We start from the raw sequence: 26,256 nt of genomic DNA, 5'->3' as shown, positions 1-26,256 counted from the left end.
CTGTGTCTGAATTTGCCATACCTGCCACACCAAAGGGTCTCCGGAGTCCACACGTGTGTTTCTTCCCATCTTTCAGCTCCATATGCCCCACTCTCACAATCTGACACACCAAGCTGATTTTTGGCCTGATCAAATCCGAACTGCTTAAATCCTGGAAGTTATTTAAAATAAAGTTACATCAATCTGCTTTATAAGTGGGAGAGAAGAGGACAGAGAGCAAAAGGCTTTTTGCTTTGTTAGACTGTACACACTTAAAAGAAAATCTACTCTTAAAAAAATACTTCTCAGGAGCATTCCTTTGAGGCTGCCCATGAGATCTTAAGTGCCCATAAAACCAACCTAAATTGCCACTTCCACTAGAAGCAGAGAGGCAAGAAGGGGAAAGAATCCCAAACTCCCACGTCTGCAGCATGGGGGAAGATCTCCAGGTTGTAAATACAACAACTTACAGTAAAGACTGCTTGAAGGTTATTTAGCTTCTCAATTTCCTTAGGCATCCCATTACTGCCCCAACGAACAAGGTAATTTTCACTACAAATGAAGCAAAAAAAAAAAAAAAGCAAAAATCAACATCTAACATTCCAATTATCCAAGAGTAGTTTGATTTTTTCGGAGCTTTTGAAAAGCTCTGCCAAAATATGCTCTGCCAACATGATTCTCAAGAGGCTCATTTCACTGAAGGCAGAAGCCAGGCATAGGGGGAATGGCTACACTCAGTTACTTCCTCTTGTAACTGACTGCATCTCCACACCTGATAACTTCAGTGATAGAGACAGATGGTGCCTGACATCTAAATGCCTCCTTATACCTTGTATCCTCCCTAACTGGTACAAGATAGCCAGCTTTTAAGTGTGAACTTGCACTAGTTTGACAGAAAACAATATGTGTATACCTCATTAAAAGGGAAGCAATTAATCAAATGCCTTAAAACAGTGAAAACAACAGGGAAATTAAAGAACATAAAAGACACAATCTGGGATTTCACTACTGTATCACAGAAACACCCAGCTTTAAGAAGCAGAGTGCAAGTGCTCATGATCTTTATTTCTTAGCTGAAGTTAAATAACTCCCTTTCAAATCATTACTGGAGCAGCAACCAACAGAACTGAAAAAACACTTTTCTGCTGACTCTTGCTTCCTAACTTGCATTGGCTTCTTCAGAGCGACTAAATTGCTAATGTATATACAAAGAACCCCAACACCCTACCTGATGAATTTGGAGAGGTCAGGGTCATAGAGGCTCATTAAGAGCTCTGCATCTTCTCCAATATTACAAACAAAATTCTTGAAGTTTACATAGAGGCTGTATGTGTGTGTCGTGTTAAATATTGGCTGCCCTCGGAGTTCCAAATTCTGTTGCAGGGACTGCAAAGAAGAACATTAAAAACATAAAACATTTTAGTTCTGCTGCCAAAGTAGCACAATATCCCTAAGAAGAATGTACAAACACAGCAGGTACTAGTTCTGTGAGGACAGTAAAGCCAGCAGCATGAGATGTACCTTTTCTTCCTGGATTCTTTCATCAATCCTTTTGGATGCAGTTTCATGGGCCTTGAAAAGAGAGATTGTGCTGGTTTCATCTGGGTCCAAGATGTTCCCATTGTCATCTCGTACAACCAGGTCTAAACCCAGGATCCTGAGTAGCATGCGGATCAGAGGACAAAAGCAGCAACACAGTATGTAAGAAGCAAAGGTGACAGAGAGCACAAATGACAGATCAAGCTGTGGGCTGCACCAGGCAGCCAATATTCATTGATTCTGTTCTTTCTAATAATCACATTAATGGTTTTCCCACCCCAGAAACAGAGCTTCCTCATCCCTCGCTACCCAGTTTTCCCATTAAAGGGAAAAATAATTAGCCATGTAACTTTATGCTAAGATGACATCTTGTTCTCACTTACATGAACTTAATATAAAATGGCAAGTATTTCTATGAAGCTCACGGGTTCTGGCTAATTATTATTCTTTGCCATAAGCTTTCTTCTTAATTGACTTATTTGACCTGAATCAAGTCTGACAGGTAGATAAATGAGTATTGGAGACAATCCCTATTCTGTATAAACCAATGAAAGATGTAGTTTTGGTGGCCTATAGGACTGTATTACTCAGTTGCTGATAAAGCAGTTTAGTTCACCATCAGCATCCAAATCCCAGCTCCAGTCAGCCAGGCACAAACTGTGCTCCTTGGGAAATGCAATCACGTGCCAGCATTTCTGCAGAATTAAGACAGGTAGGCTTTGCTGCCAAATTTGAAGAGAATGCTGGCATATGAAGAGCCGACTGCCACATGCCCACCTGTCAGATTAGTCACGTTCTGATGGGAACAGAAAGCTGTAATCACCTCCTTTCCAAGGCAAAACATACAGCCTGATTCAGTGTTGTTATGGTGTGCTTCTTTACATCATTTTGTATTAATAGCTACTTACATCCATCCTCAAAATACAATTCCAGAGCCTGCACTGGGATATGGGACCCTCCCCTGCCCTCTGGATGTAGTTTGGAGTTTACCTGTTGCCATAGTCAATTTTAGCAGTGACTTTCTTCTTGAGTTCAGCCAGCTCATCCTTGGGAAGAGTCCCAGATAGTATCTGTGATCTCCACTCTATCAGGCTGTAAGTCAACTGCTGGACATGACGAAACTGTGTTGTTTTGTTATCCTACAGGAAGAAAAGGACCATTTCAAGCTAATAATAACCTGAAACTACAACCTCAGATAACTTCCTGAAATGTACTCATCTGAATCATCATACAAGTTGCATTTAATTACAAATATCTGAGAAAAAAGCATCATATGACACAAGAAGATTAAATCATGGGGAAAACTCTCCAGCACTTTGCATTGCCAAGGTTTAAGTGTCTCAAGATTTGGGGTCTGTCACTCTCAGAAAGCGTGACATTGCCTTACATTTCTTATGCATGCCTCCCATTTGTTTCACCTATTTAGATATTAAGACTGTGGTAAACTCTTTACCTGTAGAAGTCTAACAGTGACACCAAAACATAAATAATAATTTATTATGAAGCCCACATAAGCTCTGTCTTCACACCTTCTACAGCCTAAAGAATGCTTCAATCCAATTATTATGCATAAAAAAGCAACAGCAACAAAACGCAGCAGTATTTGAGATACACTGCCAGCACCCACACAGTATTTCAAGGTTCCTCTCCTGCCCACCACTAACTCACACGTGGATTGCTGTGCCCATGCCTGACCTCCAGACAAGAGTCTCATGGAAACCAGAACAGCTCTGTCGAAACACAACGATCTCCCTGACTGGAGCCTATCAGCAAATAAGGGTGAAGATTATCTGCTCTTCAGAGCACTCGTTTTTGTTTGCATTTGCACAGAATTCAGTGCAGTGCAGTCTTGAATCACAGAATGCTCTTAAGCACTAGCAAAGGCAGAATGGTAACAGAGGTTTCTGAAAGTTCTATATATGGTCAAACTGGTTGCTCAAAACCCACCAAGCCAGAGATCAACCAAATAATGCAATCAGACCATGTGACTGAAGGAAGCTTCCCAGATACCATCTGTCCAATCTACCCAGGTATTCATTTGACTTTGCCACAGTCACTGCATTTTCATCTTTTGTTATGAATGCAACATCTGTAATCATAACGTGTCTAATGGGACACTGAAACCTGCATTGTTAAATTTCCTTCTCCCATTTCTACTGTCATCTTTGATGAATGAAAATATTTTTTGTGTTATTAAAGAGTGGTTTTTATTATTATTATTGTTTTATTATTATTTTATGCTATTTTTATGCTATTTAAGAGTGGTTCCACACTCTTAAAAATTAGTTACCCACACCTCCTTCATAGAGGTTCAGATTCCAAGGCTGACAGTGTAATTACAATGTGGATAGTGAAGTGATAACCATATTTGCAGCAGAACGTGCCTAGATAAGTAATTAAGCCTTTCAAAGCATCAGCTGTTAGACTGAAGGAGGAAGCCAGGCCTTGTCCTCACTCACCACCACTCAGTTAGCTGAGCACTACAATTCTGACCCACACTGAGCATCAAGGGCAGCTCATTTTCAGAAGGAAGGTGCCACAAATCAACTTACCTCAGCTTTGGTCTACTAGGACAAAGTTTATGGTTATGCAGCTCTAAAATGGTGGTTAAGAGTGGGGCTTTTTTCTACCAACAGCTAGCAGGAACTGGTCAATTGTGTACTGCTGGGACAGTCACCAGCAGCTGACTAATGGCAGTGTGTGGTATCAAAGCTGTTAATGTTTAACCAGGAGCACCAACTGCTCACACACACCTGACAAAGAGCTCACTGAAGTTACTGGCCCATTCTGTAAAGGAGAAGGAAGATGAAATGACACCAACTTTGCCCCTTCGGAACATGAACCCAAAGGGAGCTACAAACTGGGAGCCATCTTCCATTGGAGTTGGGTGAAGGTGCTGGGGGAAGCTGGGTTAGTCTACAGTTGATAAAGGCAAGATACAGCAGGTGTATTTAGGGAACAAAAAATAAAAGTGCACTGTTAACTTGCAGCTAAAGTCACCTACAGAGATGGCAACTTGGGTGAGCTTTTAAAGAAATTCAGAGCAGGCCTCAGTTTGGCAGTTAGCTAAACCTGAGTTATCTCTCTGGCTGTTTACACTTGTTAACTGCTATTAACTAGCCCAAGCTAAAGGTCCCACCCATTTTTGTATTTATTTGCAGTAGTGATATACCCAGTGGTACAACATCTGCAGAAAAACACAGAAATTAAAAGGAAATAAAGCGCTGCTAAATAAAGAAATCCTCTGTATTTCCTTTCTCTCCTCAAATACCCCCTTCCTCCTTCTGTGGCATCCCGTTTTTTTATTCTTCTTTCTTTTAATACATACTGCAAAGGAAAATAAAATAAATCCATTTCAAACCACAACATTTTCCAAGGCTATTTTAAGACTTATGTTGGTTAATCACAGGAACACGAAAGATTTCTGCTCTTAGGAAAAAGAGATTCTGAAACAAGAAATGCATTAAAAAAATAAAAGCCTATAAATAAAGCCAGGATCAAAAGTCTATTTTCACACAGTAATAATGTCACATACACTTTCTCATTAAATTAAGAGGATGGAATGCATTTTTGTGGTTGCATAGCCCACAAACAAAGTGTACTTGTGGCCCTATAACATTTTCAATAGGAAAGCTTGTTCTGGATACACTGAATGGTTAGAGCTAATTTAAAATAATTCTCTCATCTTAATTAGAGTCTCAGAGCACACAGTACCATGCAGGCTGAACTCATTACTGACCAAAGAAAAATCGTTTGACTCTTCTTAGCATGCCTTAATAATCACCTTTGAAAGACAGCAAGTCATTGAGAACACCAGCTTCTCTGTGCAAGAATTCCACCTATCTTAGCAAAACTATCAAATCCATGCACTAACTTGGTTTGACTTTTCCATAGTGATTTTATCACATGGCCAGGCCACTAAACAGATCACCAGCCCAGCTCACTTCTCATCCCTTGACTTTTTGACCTGTAGGCACTCCATGGCAAGGATGAGCTGTTCCATTTAGTATTTACACTATGTCTAGGAAAAGAGTTTCTACTTGTTAAACGTTAAAACAACATGATGGTTTCTCACCTAACTTCACTGAGACATCCTGTCCTCATACAGGACAATGCAAGGCAGGAACCTTTATTCAAGTAGTAAACTGTGACTCACACACACACTGTCCCAACCAGCTGACACGATGCTGAGTGTGACTTGTGCCAGGCCAATGCTGAGAGACAAGTCTTCATCAGTGCTGCATCATCACCCAATTATTTACGTACAGTGAACGCTTTGTAGCATGGATTAAAGCTCCATTCCCTCTGTGCTTGTAGATCTTGTCTAGAGGAGGGTTGAACTTTTTCAGCCTTTCTTAAGAGCAGAAATGGACACACAAGTTCTAGCTGCACAGATGGAAATGAGCCTTTAAAAGACTTGCAAGCTGCCTGCATTTCAACCTGAATGGTACAGCCCTTCTTCCACTTCCTCCACCAAATACCAATCACTGAAACACACTTACCACATATAACTTGTGCCAGATAACTGCCCACTCCCTCAGGGTGGAAGTAAGCTCTTGCCCAAGTGGCAATTCACCCGGAATCACTGTTTCGTGTTGTCTAAAGATGGAGAACACAGAAAAAGGGTGTTACAATTAAGATCCATATCCAGTCATAAAACATCCTTCAGTTGTAAATACATAACTAGAGAAGCAGCCTAGATTTTCATACTATTCACACATGAGTTGTATGAACTTCACACAGTTTTTACATTGTTCAATTTGTTCTTCAACACATCATTATCCATTTTTAACATGAAAATGATTCCAATGTCTTTCTGTCTTGTTATGCTCAATGGATCCATTCCAGAACTCAGTGCTAAATGGACAGAATTTCTCAGCAATCACTGCCTCCAATGGTAATTTGGCCACATACACTTAAGGAAAAAAAAAACAAAAGTACTTTCTAAAATCTCTTCCTATTGCAACTGCTGTTTTCCTCACACAGGATTCATCACAGAATCCTTTGTAAGAATCAAATGAGGAGTCACTTCCTACAACGTTTTCCAAGACAGGAAGGAGTCCACACTCCTGCTGGCTCCTTGGCTGTGAGCAGGAACACGTTATGATTTGCAGGATTCCCCAGAGGGCTCAGTGTAACTTGTCTGTCCTGTCTTGCTACTAACTTGTCTAACAGACCTCTTTCATTTTTGCAAACAGTATTCTCTTGCCTCTCTGCCCACAGTTGTTTTGGGATGTACTATGCTCTGAAAAAAGGAGAAGTTATGCAGCTCCAGAAGCATAGCACAGTCTGGTAACAACACTCATGACAACAACTTCTAAAGTTTCTGTTTTCTTTTTAAATATGTATTTTTAAAACTACAATAAAATGAAACAGTATTCCTTTGGTTCTGCTCTCAGAGCACATCTCAAAAAAGCTCCAACCTACCCCCGGTCCTTCACGGTTGCCTCTTTTAAGTGGATATATGTTTCTGGGAAAATGCCCTAAAAATAAATAAATAGAATAAGTGAAAGAAAACAACAAATCACACCGAAGCATATGACGTAAGTGCATTCAACAAAAAAACAGGGGAAGGGGGTATGAGCACAAGCAGCAGAGCAGTAACCACGATATTTACTGTTTACCCACAACAGAAAGGTCAGCCAGACACGGCATCACAGGAGAACTCTGCCGTGTTTAAACATTCTATTTGATGTTAGCACCCCAACTAAGTTAATTCGTTGCTTCACTGTGTTGATACTCATCTTCCTGTGCAAAACACTGTAAGGTCTTGCAAACTATGAGTTGTACCCAATGCACTTGCTACAGAGTGGACCCTAGGAAAGCTCACAGCACATGACAGCATTTGTAGGAATTCACCAGTCCCAAGCTTTAACAGAAATGACCCTCCTAGGAGCTTTCATTCCCCTTTAGGGCTGAAAAATGGAGACAGTGAAGGATGCCACCACATGAGAAGTGGCAGGACTCCTACGGGAAAACAGATTCCACGCATTGTTCAGACTGATTTTGCAAACCTCAAGCAGTCTGGCTGTGATCCACAGGTGTATTATTTTTGGAATATTTTCTAAGTCGAATCAAAATCCTGATCTCACCATCATATAGTTAGTGGATCATACAATTAATGCTAGATATTGTATTCATGTTCAAGACAATAATAATAAAGCAATATGCTAGTATATACAGATACACAACAGTCAACTTCCCTACTTCAAACTGCATTATGCATGCCTACATTGGGGAAGAACCCCACTAATGGGTCTGAAATGTTCACCTCAAGGGCACTTATTTCTATTGCTGAGGAAAAGGGGATATTGATCAGGAGACCTGCATACTATTACAGCAGGAATACAGCAGCAGCACAGCGGATTACAGCACTGGATGGGGTCTGGTGAGGTGGAAAATGAAAATCAGCTACTGACAAGTGAGGTCATACCTTCTTTGATTTATTGCGGAGCGTGTATCCTCGGTACCAGCCTGTCAAAGAGAAACAAAAACAGGTTTTTTTCCTATCTACAGCAGTTAAGTACACATTGTCATTCTCACTGCAATCCTACAGCATTTATCTCTTGATCTTGTTCACTCGAGATCTGCTACTGAGCAGACATTTCTGTTGTTTGTAGGAAGCGTGGTCCATAGGCAGAAGGCTGCACAAACTGACATCCTCTATTTGAGTTACACTGATTGGGCTGAATACAACATCAGGCCACCCTGTGCTATGCATTTTCAGAGTGACAATCCCTGTTCTGCAAAGCTTATAAATTCCCAACACAGAATTATTGCTTGCAGCATCTGCCAGAAGGGCACAGAGGCAAATACAGCTATGCACACACAGCTCCTGGTTGAAGATGGTGCAGCAAGTATGCAGCAGTCATAAGCCCAACTCCATCACTTGTGAAGTTTTCTTTCCAACAAAGGACATTTTCACCCAAATCATCACCACACAGATGTGAGTGAGCTTCATGTTATATAGGTTCTTTAGACTGGGTCACAGAAAAAGGTCTTTCTTCAAAGGAAGACTTGAAAAAAAGCATTTTATTAGATAAGCTTCTTCCAGAGGTACAATGCTTCACTCTTCAGCACCTGGGATTAGACCAGTGTTATGACTTCAAGGTCACTGACATGCAAGCGTGTGAAAGAACTGCTGCATTTCCTTCTCCTGCTCTCCAGCAAGCCTTGCTTTATGAGCAGACAGAAGAGAAGTGTAGCTGTGGGAAGTCACGTCCACTCTTCTTCCACCCTCACTTTTGTCGTTTGACTTGGCTATGTCAGAACTGCATATGATCAAGCACTCTTGTCCCTGGTGGATGCTTCTTGGGCTATCCAACAGGCAGACTGAAGGTGACTGGAAACTGAAGTCAATGCACTGGAAATAAGAGCATTAAGCATTTCTGAAGAAGAATCTACTCTGTTTGAAAAAGCTGATGTGCAGACAGAACGTGCCCTGTACTGCTCTAGAATGCAAACCTGCATTCTGAAAGTCAAGACACTCAGCAACCCCAAGTCTGCTAGCCATGCTTCTTGGAGCACCTCTGAATGCAGGTAGAGCCTTAGGAAACTGAAAACACCAATCCTACCTCTCAGAAAACATGAAGGTTAAAGATCATGGTGTTCAGAGTTATCAAGATAGACATCACCAATCCCAGACGATTACCATCAGCCAGCTGGCACAGGGAGCATCAAAAAGGCAAGGAGACTTAAGAGAATAACAGGCAAAGTAGATGCCTTTGAAATATATATACATTTATTTAAGCAAAGAAGATTCCATTCAGAGTCATGGATCCAAGATTTCTCTCTCCTGGAGAACAAACAAGGGATTGCTTCATTTCCAGACTGCAGTCAGAGGCATGAAGACCTAAACCAGGAACATATTCGATGCAAACTTATTTGCATCAGAGAGAAGAAACTGGTCTGAATCACAGTGTGTGGGCACACATTCCTTCTATCCATGATGTGGCTATTTCCCACTACTTGCAAAAAAAATAAGAATATATATTGCAGATCAGGGAAGATTCAACCCTGAACAGAAACGTACCCTCCACTGCTCACCATTCACTGGTGAACTTCCAGAGAAAGTAAAGTCTGCACAGAAGAAGTCTTCAAAGCTCTGAGGGCAGCAAGTTTCCTTCTCCCCTTAGACTCTGCAGAACAATCCCAATCTTGCAACACTTAGCAAACAATAGGATAAGTGGTATTTATCTTATTATCAAGTGGAAGGAGTCATTTTGTACAAAGCTCTCTTGCCCTCCTGCAATCAGACAGCTAACCAGAGAAAGAAGGAAAAACATCACAGTTTCACTCGGCACAGAGGTCTGCACCACAAACTACACCCACGACTTTAATTCACTTTATTGCTCTTAGCTTCTCACCCAGCTCCTCCAGCAGCTTAGCTGGAGCACTGTTATGTCTTGAAGCTATTTGGCCAGCTGGGAGTCAGATAAGACAAAACTGAGTGTGAGCCTCAACCTCGCAGCCTCACTGTTAGGAACAAACTCTGTACTTCTCAAATCCAATTCTTCAAGGCCAGAGCTAGCCAAAACCCCAGATGCAGAAGATAGAGAGCTTTCTAGTGAAGGCTATTTCATGCACAGACAGCCTTCACTGAACACAGAAGCATTCTGACTTCAACCAGGAGGAAAAATGGAAGAATTTTCTAGACAACACTGCAGGAAGGGAACTGCAGTACAACAGCCCTCTGCTAACTCACAAAGATGCTCCTGTGCAGTCTGACACAGGCAACAATAGGAAGGAGTAAGATTTTCCAAGTCACTGCTACCATTACACAAGAGCCTTTGGACAGCCCTGACCCACTTAATTCCCTGCAGAACACACCAAGAGCTGCAGGGATAACTTACACCTGAAAGAAGAACTGAATGAAGCATCCCTGAGCCTTTCTTGCAAAGCCAACACCTTGATTAAAGGGAACTTTATTTTAATTGAGACTTGTGTATCCAGATAAGAGCAGCGATTACAGGAACAAAAACCCACTTTTATTACACTGGAGTTATGTTTCTAAGTAGACATCATTAGCATAAGAAGAAATAGGGAAGTATTCTTTTAAGAACACTAATTCTCAGAAACACAATCTACAAATATCTGGAAACAAAGCAAAAGAGACAATAAGTCAGCAGAGTTTCCTCCCAGACAGACTGAATTCTAAGTTTTTAAGATGAATTATATGGGAAATCAGACTAGTCCCAGAGCAGAGCCACCATCTCAGAGACAATCTATATTTTTTCCACTGGCTTCACAAATAAATGTGTGGCTCAAATTTTTGGCTCGTGTTTCCAGGAAAAGTATCTAGTAGTTCTGCAGGAATTTCCAAGTCCTCAGCCACAAGCCAGGATGCCACACTGATGGCTCAGCATATGAAAACAATCCCGATGCATTTGCTTTCCCCAGCAGTTTACAAATCAGTCCTCCCAGGCTGAAGTTTCAAAGTGGGACATTTCAGGTAAAAAAGGGATGTATTCATTTCCTATTCTTGAATGTCCTGTTGAACAGCTTATTACAGACCAAGCAATAGGGCTGAGCAACAGCCTTCCTATAAAATACAAAGAAATAAAATACTTCAACATTTTGGATCATGCAAGATGCATCCTTTTCATTACAGCAGTTTTTACTGACAAAAGCAGCTCCTAAGTTAGTTGTATTAAGCACGATATTCACCTCCAGCTCCAAAAATACTCCCCACTTTGACACGTATCAGTCTAAATGCTAAATAGTCTGCTGTGCCACAGAGGAACCAACTGGCCATTTCCATTGGCACGAAGAGATACTGAAAGAGAACAAATTGCTCAACAAGAAGCTTGTCATAGCAGTGATACTGAAGAAATTTTGTACAAAGAGTCTCTTCCAAACTGATGCTGCTTGTGAAAATGAGCACATTTTTATTTTGGAAAGAGCATTTAGACTTTGGGGAGCACAGACACAACATTCCAAATGAAGTAGGTACTAGATTGTTCTTTAATTAAATGGCTTCATTCCATTCTTTCATCTACCACCTCCTTTGTGTCAGATCAAAGAACTAATTGGGGTTAAAAGTTACTTATTTTTCTCTTGTTCCAGCTGGATTGGTTCATCATATGACTAGGCACTGGGCCTAGCTTAAGGAGGAGCTAAGATAAACAGGTGTGGTGTAAAACCAGGAATGAACAGCCAGAAGGGAAAGCATTTCCTTCTCTAACAGTGCTGCCTCGAGTTGCTGGTGAAATCTTACCTTGGCAAACCTCTACCAGGAACAGCAGAGACGTGTATTTTAATACTCTTTAACAAAAAAAATTAAGTGCATCCAGCAAGCATCACACAGCAAGCTTTGTGCATGGAAGATGCATCAGAAGTTCAAAACCTTGATCCAAAGGTTGCACTTTAGAAATGCTGAGTTGTTATATTTAGTTTCAAGAACACAGAGGGTGGTGATGCACTGGAACAGGCTGCCCAAGGAGGCTGTGGATGCTCCATCCCTGGAAGCATTCAAGGCCAGGCTGGATGTGGCTCTGGGCAGCCTGGTTGGCGACCCTGCACATAGCAGGGGGTTGGAACCAGATGATCACTGTGGTCCTTTTCAACCCGGGCCATTCTATGATTCTATGAACCACTGAGAAGTAGTAGGGAGTGATTCACAACCTACCTTCATACATCTCCAAAATGTGAACAGTGTCGCCAACCTGCAGGGAGAGCTCCACATCTTGGACAGCATCGTAATTGTAGATTGCTAGAAAGGAAGGAGATGGGAGTGAGCTGAAAAACACATCAGAAAACCTTGAGGTAATCAGATTCTGAGATCTCGTACCTTCTCAGCTGTCAAAGGCAGAATAGGATTTTGGAAAAGTGCTCTAAAGTTAGTAAGCTATCCTGTATGTATGGTACACTGGAGGAGCGTGCAGTGTATCTACGTCCAGATTTTATCATTGGCTCCTGCAAGCTTCAGAAACATCCTTCTCACCAGCCCAGGTCAGTCTTTTACCTACAGGAATAAAGGCCCATGACACCTGCCCAAGGGTCTCTATTACCCCAGGTAGAGGCTTTGGATCAATTAGATAATTGTCATTTTTTATTAGCATTTCACAGGGCTAACTATGACACAGCACTCATAGGTAAAGCACTATAAATATTCTGTCATATGCATAAGTGGCACTGTGCTGCATCAAACAATTCAGGCTGTTTGCTACAAATGGGTCTTCCCAGACAAGAACCAATCTCAGCATGAAAACTTGAGATTCTCTGCAAATTTAATCCCTACCAAAGATAAGCTAATCTGAACGCTTATCGGATTTCCAGCAGGAAGAGGATTAAGTCCAGAAGCCCATGCTTCTGAACTGCCTTGTCCCTGGAACTTTCCTTCCACCTGGCAAAGCAGAACTGACCTCAGAGCTTCCTCAAGGCCTGACAAGGCAAGAAAGCTGAAGCTGAATTTGCTTCCCGACCAATACAAGTAAAAGGGTGCATAAAGCAGCAAGGAAAACGCTTTGCTGTGGTTGAATGAATTGATAAATCAAGTCACATTAGACCACTCCTTTACCACAGTGACATTATCTTATGTATCCAGTTAAAACAGTGGTGTGTAAGAACAGATGATAAAATGCACATCTTACACGTAGCAATAGAGCCTTCTCAAATGTACTGTATTTACATCTCTGACTGCTTCTAGAAAGCTTTATCCCAAGAACAGCATCAGTGGAGCATGCACTGCCTATTTTTAACAAGGCAAATTGATCAGGCAAACTTTTTCAGAGGACTTTGGAGAAACTCGTCTGACTTCAGAGGGTCTGTATGTGAAGAACACTCTGAAAATCAAACACAAGAACTTGGGCTCCTACGTCAGGCAATTCACATCAAGTGCCTATCAGTCCCATCAAGATGAGGTGCATTGCTTCCTGGCCAGGATCCAGCACAAACAAACGACTGTGGCTCACCACACCGGAAATTATCTCACATATGCTAACTTTCTTTAAAATACTGTAACTATAAATAATCCAGGCAGGCTGTGAGAATCCCCTGCAGGATCTGAAATAAATGCTGATCACAGACAGACGCTCTTACACTGCAAGGGCACTGTGTGCTCACGGTGACTCTAATTCTTGCTGGCCGAACCCACCAGTGCCTGCAGAGATCCACATGTGCAATGTGCAATCTATGACAGTCATCCACAGGGTTACGGGTGTGTTACTGGACTTTTGCTCCTACAGCATTAATTACTCCAACATCCAGCTTTCCCCTCCCTCCCCACAGCAGAGCTGTGAGCCAAGATAATCAGAATAGACTGCTGAGCTGCATATTCAGTTCAGACACCGAAAGGCCCCAGAAAAGGCCCGAAAGTAGAAACTTCCATCAATATTTTTGCAGAAAAACTTGTATAATGTTAAATGGCAAAGCGAAACACAAACATACGCAGGAGGAGTTCAGAGTATTCCACTGAGCTCTAGCATGTATTGACAGATGCTGAGGTCACAAATTAATTGGAGAGAAGAACTGGTTAATGTTGAATGCAGCTCAGTTAAAAAGAAACCATTCTGCTAGATGCAGCAAATAATTCTGCAAGGATTTGCAGAGGTCAGCTTAAAAGTGCAGCGCCCAACCCGAAGGAGAGCAAACTCCCTGCAGCTTTGCCTCCTGCTGCAGCAACCCTGCCAAATCACGCCTAGCCCTGAAGCAGGGCTGGATGGGAGAGCTCCCGATCTCCCCCATGTGCAGCAGGAAGTGGTGTGCATCAATAAAACCATTCAGGCTTCCTAGATGGGGATGCTGCAGCGCTCAGGAGGTGTCATTCCTCAGATGGAGTCCAAGCATCAAAGCCTATGGACAGACACTGACAATGCTACAGCACTGGCAGAGTTAGGAGATTTAAACCACAGCACCCCAGCCAATTCCCAGCTCAGCTGATTGCATTCTGCTCTCTGAAGTTTCCTCCTGTGGTTACAACCAGGCTGCCTCGCTTTCTGTCTTTAAATGCTGTTTGGAATTCTGGTTTCATAGCTGTGCTCTGCTTTTTAGGAATGCACACATGCTTATACATACAGGGATCCCCACATGGGATTTCTAGATGCCCTGGGTTTTTTGGGGACAAGCAGACATTATATAAATGCAAGTCTGTATTTTTCCATAAAGTGCCACTTCAGCTCTGGACAAAAGCAGTCTGACCAGCAGCAAGTGCCCAACAGAAAGGTGGGCGGGCATCAGACCAGCCTTTCTTTGGAGAGCACAGACAGCTAATTCAAAAGCCAAGAGCACAAGAAGAGGGAGAAGCAACACAGCTCCCTTCTCCTCGGATAACACAACAGCCACAGGAGAAAGAGCCACTGCAGCTCTTTCTCTCCCCCTGCTTCCCATGAAAGATTTCCCATCCCAACAGACAGCATTTATAAGCCAAATGAACATGCCTTCACCACTGCACATCAAAGAAAAGCAAGATTTGTAGCATCTCGCTTTGCTAGATTGAATTAAGCAAGAACAGAGGGCCAGTGTACATAAAAACTCCTACCCAACGGTTATGTGCAAGGTTATAAAAGACAAATTGCTGGCATATTTTCCCTGGGAGCTTTGCTGTTTGCAACTGATGCTTCCTGCTGTTTCAAGCCAACCCCTCTGAAACAGTCCATCCGCAGCTATTTGAACTGGTTAGCCTCTTCTTCATCGTGTGTATTTAATCTGACCCCTTTTCAACTTGAAAGAGAAAGGAAGCAACACATAACAAACACTGTCATAGCATGAAAAAATAGAAACCGTGCATAGAAAAACCTGACGGTGCAGCAAGAAGGGAAGAAATAAGGGACTTATGTCCCAGTATTCCTACAAATTCTGCGGCAGAAGCCTTTTCCCTTCAAGCTAAACTTGCTGAGATTTTGTCCTTTGAAATTCACTTCAGAACAGTAATTGTTCCTTTTATTATCCTGAAAGAAAAGCAGCATTGAAGTCTTAACAAATTTCTTCTGAGGAAAGAGAGACAGAGAAAGAAATCATGATCCAGGTAAGAGATATTGGCTGGTTTTAATGATCACATTCTTTGCGCTACAGGCAACATATGGCATTATTTCATTCTTGTGAAGGAGTTTGTTAAACAAAAAGCAAGTTTAAGAATTATTTTCTCCAGCCCTTGCACTGCATTGGCAGGGAAGGGCAGAGCAGCAAACCTGGCGCTGGTTTGAAGAGGGCAGCTGATAACTTTATGGCTGGTTACAGCAGCCAGAGTTACGTAGGGAGAGAGATAAGCAGAAGCAATTTTCATGCTTGAGGGCAAAAGGCAAATCCCCAAAACAGACCAGGAGGAGCTCCACCAGCATTGTGCAAAGGGAGGGCTGGATGTTGGGACATGCTGCTCACTGCAGGAACATCACCCAGCAGTCATCACCAGCAACAAAGGCTGCAAAGGAAGCCTTGGAGGCAGCTGGGGCTTTCCAGCATTGCCAGGGCCCCACGTGAAGGCCAGCAGTGAGTTTCTGAAGGCAAAGTTTGATATGGGCCAGCACAGCATGGGGTTAGGATGGGAAGAGCAGGTTTGGCTATGTCACTCCCTGCAATTGTACGAAGGCACTGCATTAATCACAGCACATTCCTGAACAGTAAGAAGCCTCAGTGTCTTGCATGGGGTGGAAAACCAGGCAAAGCACAATTACACAGATAGTTTTAGCAAACAGCATCATGCTCACTCCCTTCAGCTCCTAACAACAACATCCATTTGGAGGAAGGTGGCAATGCAGCCAGTTCCAGTGCTACAGACATACCTGTCCTCCCTTGAAGAGCCGTGTCTGGCAGAGAGTAACACCAACACACATCAGGCAGACAGAATCACTGGCTTTGGGTTTGAAGGAACCCCCAGGATCATCAAGTTCCAACCCCCTGCCACAGGCAGGACCAGCTTCCAGATCTGCCACTAGCCCAGGTTGCCCAGGACTCCATCCAAGCTGGTCTGGAACACCTCCAGGGATGGGTAGCAATTGTTCTCTCTTATGTGCAAAGAAACCAAGGACAGAAAAAAAAAAAACTGAACAGCATATGCAATTAATCTGAAGACAGCAATTAAAGATGAAAACCAACTATTAATTCCTTGACCCTCTTTAATCTTAAGACCATAACTCATTTGCAGGACTCTAAAGGGGAAGCTTAGCTATAGTGTCTGAAACTAAAATGAAGGAGGCAGAATCTTGCAAAGCATTCTGTGTATAATTCGAAGTATTCGAAGTAGAATAAGTTGCTTAAACACACTGGAAATGTGGATTATTGGCCTGGAAAACACTGCAAGATCCGTTATCTCTTACTTGGCTCAAAATAACCACCCCTCCACCCATTACAAAGACACGATAACAGCTTCCAAATGCCACTTCTCTGAAGCCTGCCCTCACCACTATCTGATAGCAGAGGGCTGTGCCTTGCTTCCTCTGAACAAAGACTCGCATTCAGTGCTGGAGCAATAACCAGACTTCATCTCATTACATCTTTCAACAGAGGAGTCAAAAACTACTGTATGGAAACAGAAGTATGTGCTTTTATGCTGCACCAACCCTGTGTTAAGCAGCAGCATTTAGGCTGGACAGCCCCATTTGAAGAAGCCTGGTATGCTGTCTGTTGCCAAGACATATCCAAAAAAACAGTGGTTTTATTTAAAACCAAGGAACTGTCCAAGGAATTAATTCTTATTGGGAACAAAGGCTTTTTGATGTCGGAGCAAAAACCTTCTTGTAACTGCCCAGGAATTTGTGTCTGAAGAATTGAAAACAGCATAATTAAGATTTATATGTCAGTTTGAAAAAAAAAAAAATAATAATAAGAGGATGTGGTTCAACACTTCGAAGCACACATATTGTTATGCAAAAAATGACTACTCCTGAACTGGCTGATGGTGACATTCAGCGTTGATTCTGCAAAGTTCTGAGTGAACGCTCAGCACTTAGGATGCAAATAACTCACAGTAATGGCATTACTGGATAGGAATGCTTTCGTTATCAGCCACCATTAGGCTTCAGAGTAAACCACCTCATGAGCTAGAGGTGGGCTCTCAACATGCTGCACACTTGTTGCTCCAAGGTTGACCTCACACACGTGTACACATTTGGAAGGATTTTCACTCATTCATAAAATCATTCTGAGTTAGCTTAAACATGAGCACTAAAAATCAGCTGAAAAATTAGACAAGATAGATAGCACAGGAGAACATGGCATGACCTAAGCTGAATTCTGTAACTGTTTGTTTCTCTATTATTTCCTTTCTTTTGAGAACTGTAAGATAGCAAGAGGATTCACACGGTCCTCAACATGCTTCTGACACTCAGAATTCCATCCTACAACTGTCAAAAACCAAATCCAAAAAAAGATGGAAGCTGCTCACCTGCCAAGCTCAGAAAAACGCCATTCTAGATGCACAGTTGATAAAAAGCATGCTAAGACTAATAATCTAAGGCTTAGCAGAGTCTGCCCTGAACAAATAGCCCCACTGCCAGATTGGGACTGGGAAAGATTTTCTCTTTCAGTCACGCCATCATCAACATTGGGATATTCCTTTCTCTCCCCACCACAGACTGTGGATCATATGCCAGGATCAATGGTTTAATCTCTTAAAAGTCTGCCTTGCAGAAACCCAACTTAACAACCTCAGCCCATGGGAATAGGAATGGCTTCACAAGCATTACACCAGCGTTCCAGCAGGATTATCTAATGGCCTCTTATGGCTTTCAACCTCACCGACTAAAACCACACTCCATACCACAACAATACTCTGCAGCAAGTGGCAGATCCAAAGACAAATTAGCCCATGGATTTTAATTAGACCTTCTTAGTAGCTTCAGATCAGACAAACTGAGATAATTCAGAACCACTGAAGCAAAAGACATACAAATATAAAGAAAAAAGAAATAACCTCCATCTTTTTATGTCTACAGAATTCCCGTTACTCATCTTCTGTTTAATTATTTATAGTAAATTGTTTACAACACAGTAGCTGCCCGAAAATAAAGGAGATTTTGTTCTTGTAGTACATCTATACTGCAATCAAGGACAGAGGTATAAATCCGAAACATAATGCTTATTTGGGTACCAAGCAATTTAATGTCATCTCAGCAGAAGCTGTTCTGCCCACTGCAGCTGCTTCTGTGACCTGAACCACACTGACACCTCCAGCTACACTGAAAAGACTTCAGAGTCAGTTTTCAGATGATCAGTGGCTTTTCTGGGCTTACTTTTCTATCAGTGGCTAAGAGAGAGACTACAGAGCATTGGTTACAGCATTATGACATGCTAGATGAGTGCGTGCAGATATAACACTGCAGCAGCACGTCTGTGTCCATTGGAATGAGAGCATGAAGGAGTAGCCAGTTTACTCACATCCAAGTGCATAGAGGTGACAGTGCAGTTTGTTGGGTCTGGAAGGTGTTCCATGACTTTGTGGTTCAAAATCCAGCTGCCAGAAGATCTCTGCTCATTCATCAAGCCAGCTATCCTTCAGCTAACAAGGGAGAAAAGAAGCCAATGACACCAAAATGCCACTTTAATCTGAGTAGTACTCAGTTCTGAAAGGTGCAACAACAGCTGCCAATGCTGTAATTGCTGCTGCACTACAGAGAAATCTCAGATCCCAAAGCTATCAAAGCTGCACCTTCCACCACACTTCACAGAACACATCTACCTGGTGTGCTAATTATTATTATCATTTTTTTTTTTACCAAGATACACATTCGACTGCTTTCATGGCAGCGACCTTCCCAAGATGCAGGATGCAAGACAAGACTGCTCCTTTTCATCTGCTGGTGAGGTGCAGGAACCAGACACCAAAGGACAGGTGCCCTACAGATCTTACAATGCTACAGGGTGCTCAATATTACTCTAAGGTGCACATCTTCTGAGCCCTGCAGGTTTATTTCACTTCTTTGAAATCTGAGCCATAGGACCTGGCCTGAAAGATCCCCAAAATGTATCAAATCATAGTCTTGCAATCTTTCAAGCAATCATTATAACCTTGCTTCATCTCTTAGGGGACCACAGAAATCAGGAGTTTTGCCACTGGCTTGAACTGCACCAGAGTCTGGTTTACATTCAGGTTAGCCTACGGGTATCACAAGAGTGCCATATAACCAGAATCCTTCAACTTTGCAACTTCCGTTCAGACACAGAAATCAGAGGAGTAACTTCTGAAACAAATTTTTCAAGCAGATGTGTAGAAACAAAATCCCAACACCAAAGCCATCCCTTGATAAATGGGACCACTCAGCTAATTCCCAACTTGAAAGCGTGAGGCACTTTCAAAAGAATTAAGTGAATTTGCCACCGGCTTTAAATTACTGTCCTAGATCTTACTGGGCAAAACATCAAAGGAAAGAAAAAGAGAACTTGGAAATACTACTGTACAGAATGGAGCGTTGCTATCTAATGAGTTTTCACTGTATGCATAACTTCCAGAGGGAGTGAGGACAGAGATGAGAGGAGGTCTAATGAGTAAAACACTTGAGCATGGAGTCCAAGTGTGCCTACAGGCTCATCCTCACCATAAAGTTCACCTGAGTTAAAACTTCAGGATTGCATCTTGCTGGCATCACACCTACACACAGCCACTCTGAACTCAAGCTGAGAGGCCACAGGGAGAATAAAGCTAAGGGATTCCGTTCCACCAGCTGCAAACCCAACTCACCAGGAAGACAGACACAAATTTGTGTATGAGTGTTCCCAGGCTGCCCATGATTTCCCCTTCCCATCCATGAGCTCAGAAAGAGACAGACGAGCTCTGCCACAATTTGCATGAGATGAAATCACAGCATGGCTTGGCCCTCTCTATTTCAAGAAAGAGGAGATGCTGCCAAAAGCCTCCCTGCTGCCAGCAGGCAGCACCTCTGTGCAGACTCCCCTGAGCTCAGTCATGCTGGCAGGGCTAACACAAGCAGCGTTTCTAATAGGGATAACCTATTAGTTGGCCTCTGTACCTTCAGCACTTCCACGTGGGTCACTCTCTCATGGATGCCTGTGGTCTCATTGATTCACATCTACAGAACGACCCAGAGCCCACGCAGGGAACTGACGTGGCGTGGTGAGATACACAGATACACAGCTCCTCATTGCCAGAGACCTTCCATCCCAAGCGTTTCCACCTTGCCACGTGTCTCAGGTAACGAGCAAAGGGAAAACAGGCCATTACTACACTGCACAAGTTGCAAGGAGATAAAGTTTGGAATCAGGTACAACAGCCTTCCATTCATTTTCTTCTGTTATTTTACTCCTGTACATTAAGCTCCATCTCTATGCAGCCTGAAGCTCCCGTTACATTGCCAGAGCACTGAGAATTTAAGTGCTGCAAGAATAAGGGCTTATTTCTTCTCTCACCTACTCTTAATGCGAGCTAATTACTGGTATAAAGAACAAACAACCAAAAAACTCTTTCCAAGCAAAATGGCAACTATTTATGACATTCTGAAGCCGTATCAGAACTATACAGCTGAAGCTGAACTGTTTTATCACTGAGGAGGATTAAGGTTCCAAGCTTCCCAAGAGCATGAAGTTATTACTATTCCTACTGGATCTCAGTGAACATTTTGGCCAGATTCAGCACTTTCCAAACCAACATCCATTTTTATTGTAGCAACACCTCCAAAAAATCTGAGTGTAAGAAGTGGCTAAAGACTCTGCCCGGAACAATCACAACTTGTTTTAGATCCATCCTGACAACATGCCAGACACCTTTCCAAGAGGTTCCAGAGGCTGCCAGAACAAGTCATCCTTTAAACAGCATTCTGTCCTCTACTCCTGGGAGATCCTTCTAGGAGGTACAGTCTGTACTGTACCAAAAAGTCATTCATTATCATTGAGGCTGAAAAACTGTATTTGCAACTGACCCAACAAGCACTCAACTTCTTCAGCCTTTGAAGCCAACTATGAACTGTCCGCCCAGCAAGCTGTCCAGAAATTCCTACTTACGTTTTCCAGTTCTATTAGCACAGTTTTCTTGACAAATGGACCAAAATTAATTACGTTATTTTAGGTATTCTACAATAAATGAGATGCAGTGCATATGAAAGCACAGATCTCATGTGGTAGCGAGGGGATAAATGCATTTATGTCTTCAGATTAAGGTGGGTTTACATTTGGCCATGTTTGCATCTAACCATGGTAGCATATACAGGATCCTTCCCCAAAAAGCACTAACTCAAACTGTCCTATCAGTCAAGTTAAGTGCAAGTTAATTGGCAATAGAGAAGCTGATTTAAATTAAAGGAGCTTTGGCAAATTTATGCTATGTATCTTTTAGCTTTCGAATGACACAGGAAGATTATTTTCCCTCTATTCCTTCATGATTGATATGCTATTGGTTAAAGTTTTTCCAATTTATAAATTTGTCTTAACTTTTTTTTAATTGCTTTAGTTCCTAACTGCATTTGTGCCAGCAAATAAAGCCCCATAGCAAAAGACCTGCAGGAATATGCAAGAGACCAGTGTGAAAATCAGAACCACTCACACTATCACGAGTGGATGCAGATACGTACAGCCTGCTGACACCTTGAATAATTAGGCTTGCCCCTAATTAATAGGAGACGACTCAGCAAAAGCCCCTGAAGGCAAGTGGCCATTTGGGATGCCTCACAAGAGCAGATCTGGAGGTTTGTTCATGGTTAGCATGAACAGACCCTGAAAATCAAGGCTTGTAGTCACATTTTAAGCTGGATATCAAAGAACTGAAGCACCCCAAAGTCACAAGATGCTTGCAGAAATACCACATCTACTTTTCAAAGTAAGAACAAGGCAAGGAATGGTTACAAGTCCTGTTCTTGTCAGCAGTGCCTTTGAAGTCCACATGATCAGCTTCACAGGGAACTACTTAGGAAACAGTAATCACTGAAAGCAAGAGAAGACAGACTCAGGCTAACAAGGATTAACAAAGAAGAGGAAGGACCCCGGAAGCAAGAAGCCGTACAGTCAACTCACACACCAAATAAACTTCACACACAGCAGATAAAGTGAGAAACTAAATTAAAAGAACCTATTCTTCTACGCACAGCTGAGCTGTTCTGTTGGGGTAACTCAGAATTTCTACCAAGCTGGAGCAAAACTTAAAAATATGCCAACACGAAAAACAAATCTCGGGAGACAGCTCAAGGCTCTCCCAGAACCTTCTATATAAAGACTTCCCATGCACTGGATGTGCATTAGGCTCCTCTTTTACTGACTGAGCAGAGAGGAAGTTCCTTTCAGAGCCATGCAGAGGAGAAGAATGCCCGTCCAAACAAATCTCAAAGCACACGAGTTTATTTTTCGTTGAGTGAAAGCCACTGGAAGGCTGTAACTACACAGTGCAGAAATCAGGATGGACAGCGTGAGAATGCTGAGCCTGAGAGCTTGTAGAAAAGTTGTTAAAAATGATTGCAAATCTGCTTGTTAGCAAATAGTGCAGCGTGCTTTGCTGAATGAAACAGAAGAGGATGACAGTGTCCTCGTGGCAATGAACAGCCTTTCAATTCTGCTTGAGTTTATTGCAAACTGATTAGTTTACATCAAAATAAGCCTTCAACTGAAGAACGATACTCATGCAGGGGTTTGCAATAATTTAAATGTTTTGTTCCTCTTCCTTCTCCCTTTGAAAGCAACATCTCACATGCAGCTGATGTGAAGCAGTTCTGAATTTCTACTTTAAGATCCTTAAGCACACTTTTCTGCAACAGGTAGAAGAGTTCTCCTTCACCTGGACTGTTTCTATGTACATCTTTCTGGAGTCCTTCTCTCTATGGGACACCACAGAACGCACCTAAAACTCAGCAGCAGTCTGCAGATAGGGCAGCACACAGCAAGTTGAAACAAATATGACATCTGCTCTAATTTGACATGAAGTACCACAATCAGCAGTGCAACTCCTTTGATCATAGGCTGTATTTCAAGACTACTTTGTGGAAGATATATGAAGTTGAACATGAAGCCAATACCTGATGGCCAGATGCATCAGAAGCGATCACAAATCAAACCATTAGTAAGAAAATCATCTTCTGCAGCACCCTCTCTTCCTCCCTGATCCTTTGCATTTCTGCTCACATAAATCACAACTGTAGCTGGCAGGCACTGGTTTACATTTGAAAAATTACTGCCATTCCTAAGACCTGACGCAGCTGATTGTAACTCAACCACCACATGGTATTTCAACAGAGTAAATACTTCTCCACAGCAAAAGCAGCCCTATGTGCTGCTCCTTGCAGCAGGGAGAAATATAATGAGTTTAAAAGGTCACCGATAACTACTAGAGGTAATTACCTGTCATTTTACCCAAAAAAATCTATTTGATGCCCCCCTAAATAAAAGATGATAGATTGCAAATGAAAGGCTGCTATTTGTGCCTGTAACAGGTAGTTTCTATTAGTAACATGGCTAAGGTATTTTAGCCATAGCAAACTATGGCTTCTTTTGGAACTGGGTCAAAACAAGCCATCCTCTCTCATAGAGCCACCCATGAGTGCAGAGTTGAAATGCAACACAGAAACCCCTGGAATGGGATTGAAGAGGCAGAGAAAGCTTGGGAAATAAAGCTGCTCCAACATTCATCAGTCTTTTTCTTGCCTTTAAAATGCACCAGATGAACCCAAATACTTTCTGCAGAGCTGCAGAACTGCTTTGTTCCATCAGCTTCCCTCCAACCCAACATTTTCTAAATAAAACATTATGATTTAGCTAAGAGTCTAAAGATTACAAAAACACACTGAATTCATTGATTCACCTCACTGACCAGTGAAGCCTTTGCAGGCTCATAATAATATATTAAGTTACACCTTTAACAGTTTGAGAAGACCAAAGGCAGCAAATAATGCTTTTGGTTTCTCCGGCCCTTTCTAGGCAGAACAACACACGTTGTGGCTTTCAGACTTCTGCTGCAAGCTCTGTTTGCTGCTGGCTTGAACCATTTGGTGGTGTGCGGAGTGAATGCTCCATGAGAGCCTCCAGCTGCAGGGATCAGATGTGATAACCTGCCCAGTCCTTCCCCAGCACCCAGCACGCAAGCTCTATAGAGCAGCTCCTATTGCAAAACCAGAGTGAATACACGTTTTAATAGACAGCCACACCATTGTATGTGAGTGCAAGCCACCAACCTCACCCAAACACAACCATTCTGGACCTCAGGTCTAAAGCTTTTCCAACAAACTCCAGTTGGTTTCTCACTCTGGAAGACCAGACTTGTGGAACAGCTGAAGAACAGATGCACACTCAAACCAACACAGAACTTTACACAGCACTTCTCATCCTGTTTGTTCACAAAGGTGACATGGAAAGCATGTGTACCTGATGCATTGTTACAGTCATCTGGAAACTGTTTGGCTAGAAACTCAGCACTTTTTCTTTCTGAATTGGTTTTGAACTGGCTCAGTTCCCTGTGCTGGCTTACACCAGCACTGCTCCTTTTCTTCAGACTGTTACTGCATGAGGTAGGAATCAGAAAAAGGGGTGCAATGGCTTCTTCTGATAGCAGCCTGGATTTATACTGGAATAGAACAGTTAATGATTCCACAGACTTCAAACTCGCTCATATTTAGTGCTGAAGCCATTAATACATTTTTTTGTCCAGTCCTCAAAGAACACTTTCATGTTAAGAACAGATGATAACTGAAGAAAGAATTGCTTTTACAACTGAAGTGCAGTACTTAAGCTGAAATTCATACAAGCCCGTGTTACAGCCAGCAGGAAAAAACAATTACGTTGTGGATTCCCTAAGTTAATCATTTTAAAACAAACAGAAAACAGAAGCTGAAAACTGGAGTGTCATTCCGATATTGTTTCCTGCAACACAAAAAGTTTGCACAAAAGGCACTTTGCAATGACAACTGTTTTAAAGAAGCCCCACTCCACAAACAGGCTACTTCATTTCGTTTGGAGCAGACCATCCAACTTCAGCATCACACACACATTGCAAGGAAGCTCAATGAAATCCCAGAAACCCCACTGCTTGAAGAAGCATAATGCTGCCCATCAGACCATCAGCAGCATCTTCATCCCTTTACAAAGCTGAAGCTCCCAAACCCAGATCTGTTACTGGGTTGAAAATTCATTGAGAGTGAGGAGCTGCGAGTCATTTGCATCTCATGTATGTTTCCCTCAGGATGCTTTAATTTCCAATTTTGATGTTTTCCAATCTCTCTGCTACCTGCAGTTTAAAACTCAGTCCATACACCATCTGTATTAATGATACTAAAGGCAGCAGTCTCTGGGCTTAACCAACTGAGAACAAAACTCCTGGAGGGCAGCAAATCCATCTGAACCCACAAGTAACAGGTCTGTAGACTGATCCAGATGATCAACTTTTCTGAACTGCAAAAATTAGGCACATGGCACTGAATCACACGTTAATTTCTTGGAATTTCTTTGTGTTTTGGTATGATTTACAGGGTTGTGTTTTAAAAAATGCAAGCAGTTCTGTATTAGTTTCCAAAGCGCAGCTTGGTAACAATCACAGCATGTATCTGCTGTTTCTAAAATCAGTGAACTTTCAGTATTTATACTTTACAGCCATCAACCCTCCCCTAACAGTGAATGGAAGTTCTTACCCTCACAAGAAGCTCACAGTTTCCTTTCAATCCACATCAGCCTCTTGAAACTGAGTTATCAGGAGAAAAAGCTTAAAGCTCCCTATGTTTTCCAGACAGAAATGGACCTTTTCCATCTCATGGGATCACAGAACCATAGAATGGCCTCGTTTGAAAAGGACCACAATGATCATCTGGTTCCAACCCCCTGCTATGTGCAGGGTCACCAACCACCAGACCAGGCTGCTCAGAGCCACATCCAGCCTGGCCTTGA

The 26,256-nt window shown here is 42.3% G+C and overlaps 1 protein-coding gene across 10 annotated transcripts in view; it reads right to left on the bottom strand.

Moving 5' to 3' along the window:
* DOCK5 (dedicator of cytokinesis 5) overlaps positions 1-26,256 on the bottom strand; it is a 109,121-nt gene that overhangs the window by 44,588 nt on the left and 38,277 nt on the right. For all 10 annotated transcript variants that reach the window (XR_016460207.1, XM_090125737.1, XM_090125735.1 and 7 more), the window contains 9 exons: positions 12,146-12,229; positions 7,952-7,992; positions 6,946-7,001; positions 6,021-6,117; positions 2,509-2,657; positions 1,501-1,636; positions 1,208-1,365; positions 450-531; positions 22-151 (listed from right to left, as the gene is read on the bottom strand). Coding sequence is in view for 9 of the 10 variants with exons in the window: in XM_090125734.1 (XP_089981860.1) it covers positions 22-151; positions 450-531; positions 1,208-1,365; positions 1,501-1,636; positions 2,509-2,657; positions 6,021-6,117; positions 6,946-7,001; positions 7,952-7,992; positions 12,146-12,229 (933 nt within the window). In the remaining variant the exon portion in view is untranslated. The remainder of the gene's footprint in view (positions 1-21; positions 152-449; positions 532-1,207; positions 1,366-1,500; positions 1,637-2,508; positions 2,658-6,020; positions 6,118-6,945; positions 7,002-7,951; positions 7,993-12,145; positions 12,230-26,256) is intronic.

This window comes from Phasianus colchicus, chromosome 27 (assembly GCF_987193195.1).
Source record: "Phasianus colchicus chromosome 27, bPhaCol1.hap1.1, whole genome shotgun sequence".
Classification (NCBI taxonomy): domain Eukaryota; kingdom Metazoa; phylum Chordata; class Aves; order Galliformes; family Phasianidae; genus Phasianus; species Phasianus colchicus.
The sequence above is the reverse complement of the archived record's forward strand: the minus strand, read 5'-3'. Positions and strand labels throughout refer to the sequence as shown.